The sequence below is a fragment of the Eimeria necatrix genome, genomic scaffold (assembly GCF_000499385.1).
Source record: "Eimeria necatrix Houghton genomic scaffold, Enh_scaff1255, whole genome shotgun sequence".
NCBI lineage: Eukaryota > Apicomplexa > Conoidasida > Eucoccidiorida > Eimeriidae > Eimeria > Eimeria necatrix.
The window spans coordinates 1-2,500 of record NW_013652022.1 but is presented as its reverse complement, the minus strand read 5'-3'; the positions used below and the strand labels follow the sequence as shown (position 1 = coordinate 2,500).

At 52.9% G+C, this 2,500-nt stretch overlaps 1 protein-coding gene across 1 annotated transcript; it reads right to left on the bottom strand.

Moving 5' to 3' along the window:
- Positions 1-67: 67 nt before the first annotated feature.
- On the bottom strand, positions 68-1,811 carry ENH_00008690 (hypothetical protein; the record flags this gene model as incomplete). Its single annotated transcript, XM_013578688.1, has 2 exons — positions 68-1,497; positions 1,748-1,811. The coding sequence occupies 2 exons, from the start codon at positions 1,809-1,811 to the stop codon at positions 68-70; spliced, it is 1,494 nt and encodes a 497-aa protein (XP_013434142.1).
- Positions 1,812-2,500: the final 689 nt, after the last annotated feature.

Here is a 2,500-nt window from a genome sequence, read left to right as displayed (position 1 = left end):
TTGTTACACTTGGCAGCAAATCAAATAAATGGATTTAATTATTTAAATGTTTAAATTCATTTTTAATTCATTTGATTTCCGGGGACCCTTTCGTGCTGCTTTGGTCCTGGTGTACAGACACCGCAGCTCGCAGAGGCATGGGGTGTATAGGCAGCGGCAGCAGCACTTCTCTTTGTGCTGCTTTTGCTGCTGCTGCTCTTTTGAGAGAAGCAAACCGGGGAAAGAGACCCGACAGGCCCCCGCTGCTGCTGCTGCTGCTGCTGCTGCTGCAGCTGCTGCTTCTGTTGCTGCTGCTGCTTCTGTCCGCCGCCGCGACAGGGCCAAAGGCGCGCTGCTGCAGCAGCAGTTGCTGCTGCTGCTCCTGCAGGCGCTGCTGCTGCTGCTGCTGCTCTCGCTGAAGCAGCAGCAGCAGCTGCTGCTGCTGCTGCTGCTGCTGCTGCAAGCCCCTCAGGGCCAGCTGGCTAGGACTCAGCTGCGGGTCTGAAGAAGGGGCCCTCCGCCGCCACTGCAGGGGAGAGGGGCGGCAGAAGTGGGAAGCAGCAGCAGATCTCTGCTGCTGCAGCAGCTGCTGCTGCTGCAGCTGCTGCTGCTGCTGCAGCTGCTGCTGCTGCTGCTGCATTTGGTTCCCCAGCTCTACCCCGCTGTACGGGTAAGGCGAGGGGTGGCGGCGGCGACTGTGCTGCGCCGGGTAAGCTGCTGCTGCTGCTGCTGCTGCTGCTGCTGCTGCTTTTGCTGCAGCAGCAACAACGGGACTGTCGCTGGCCTCTAAAGAAAGCCGCGAGAGCCCCCGATACAGCTGCTGTCCATTAGCAGGCGCTCTTCCCGCTGCTGCTGCTGCTGCTGCTGCTGCTGCTGCTGGCTGCTGCTGCCCGTTGCTGCTGCTTCCATATTCATTTAGCCTTTTTTCGAAGTTTGAGTCTGGAGACTCATAAGGGGAGGCAGCAGCTGCTGCTGCGCTTTGTCTCAGCCTTAGTTGCTGCTGCTGCTGCAGGTGCTGCTGCTGCTGCTGGAGGCGCATGGGGTGCACTGCAGCAGCAGCAGCAACTGCTGCTGCAGCAAAGGATCTGCGGTTGCTGCTGCGCTCTGCATTTGCTGCTGCTCCAGGGGGCACTGTTGCCCTGCGGGAGCCTCTGCTGCAGTTCTGTATGCTGCCGTTAACTGCTGCTTTATAAGACAGGCGCTGCAGCGAGTCCACGCTGCTGCTGCTGCTGCTGCTGCTGCTGCTGCAGCTGCCGATGTTGCTGCTGCTGCTGCAGGGGTTGCTGCTGCCGCTGGAGCGGGGGGGCGAAGGCGGGGCGGCGAGCGGCCTGGCGCCGTTGCGGGGGAACAGCAAGCTGCTGCTGCTGCTGCTGCTGCTGCTGCTGCTGCTGCATGCAACTGGCTTCGCCAAAGAAGCCCAAGCTGCTGCTGTTTGTCTATTTGTCTTTTCTCTTTCCATCAAAGAAGCAGCAGAAAGACAAAAAGAAGAAATGGAGACGCAGTCGAGGCCCTGCGGAACTTCGGAGACAGCCGCAGCACGCAAACACCCAGCCTCCTGCTCCTCGCCTAGGGTTTAGGGTTTAGGGTTTAGGGTTTAGGGTTTAGGGTTTGGACAGCAGACGGTCCCGCGAAGCCCTGAAAACATTCTACCAAGATCCCCCCCAGCTTTTCCTGCTTGTGCTTTCCACGTGTTAATATGGTGCTAAACCCTAAACCCTAAACCCTAAACCCTAAACCCTAAACCCTAAACCCTAAACCCTCAACCTACTGTAGGTGTGGGCCCTCCTGAAGAGCAGCAAATAAACAGAACGCCCGTCCGGCAGCGCCGACATTTTGCTGGTGTAATCGTCGCTGAAGCAGCACCACTGGTTCCCCACAACTGCGGCTCTGCGCACAGCAGCAGCAGCAGCAGCAGCAGCAGCAGCAGCAGCAGCAGCAGCAGCAGCGGCAGCAGCAGCAGCAGGAACAGAGTGAGTTTGTCGGGCTTTGAGGGCTCAAACTGGAGCTGTTAAGGAGAAGTAAATGAATAAAAGAACACAAAAGTGTTTTATTAATTTTATAAATCAAAAATTAAAATAAAAAAGAAATTCAAAAAGTGGCAAAGACGAATAAGGCATTTCAAACAAACCTGAAAAGCAACTTCAGCAGCAGCAGCAGCAAGTTAAACAACAATAATTAATTAATTTAATTAATTTAATTAATTCAATTAATTTAATTAATTAAAATAAATAAATAAATAAATATATAAAATGTTTTAATTTAAAGACTTACGCTGTGTAGTGGCCGCAGTCTACAGTGCCCGACTGACAGACAATTCCCTCCAAGTAGAAAGTGGCGTTTGCAGTGGAAGGGTCTTCTGCAAATAAAAAAATAAAAATTTATTTTAAATTAAATTAATTATTTAAATAATCAAATTATTATTTAAATCCATTTGAAAGAAATAAATGCAACTAAACAACAACCCCAACAGCCAACACCGCAGCCAGACCCAGCAGCAGCAGCAGCAGCAGCAGCAGCGGGT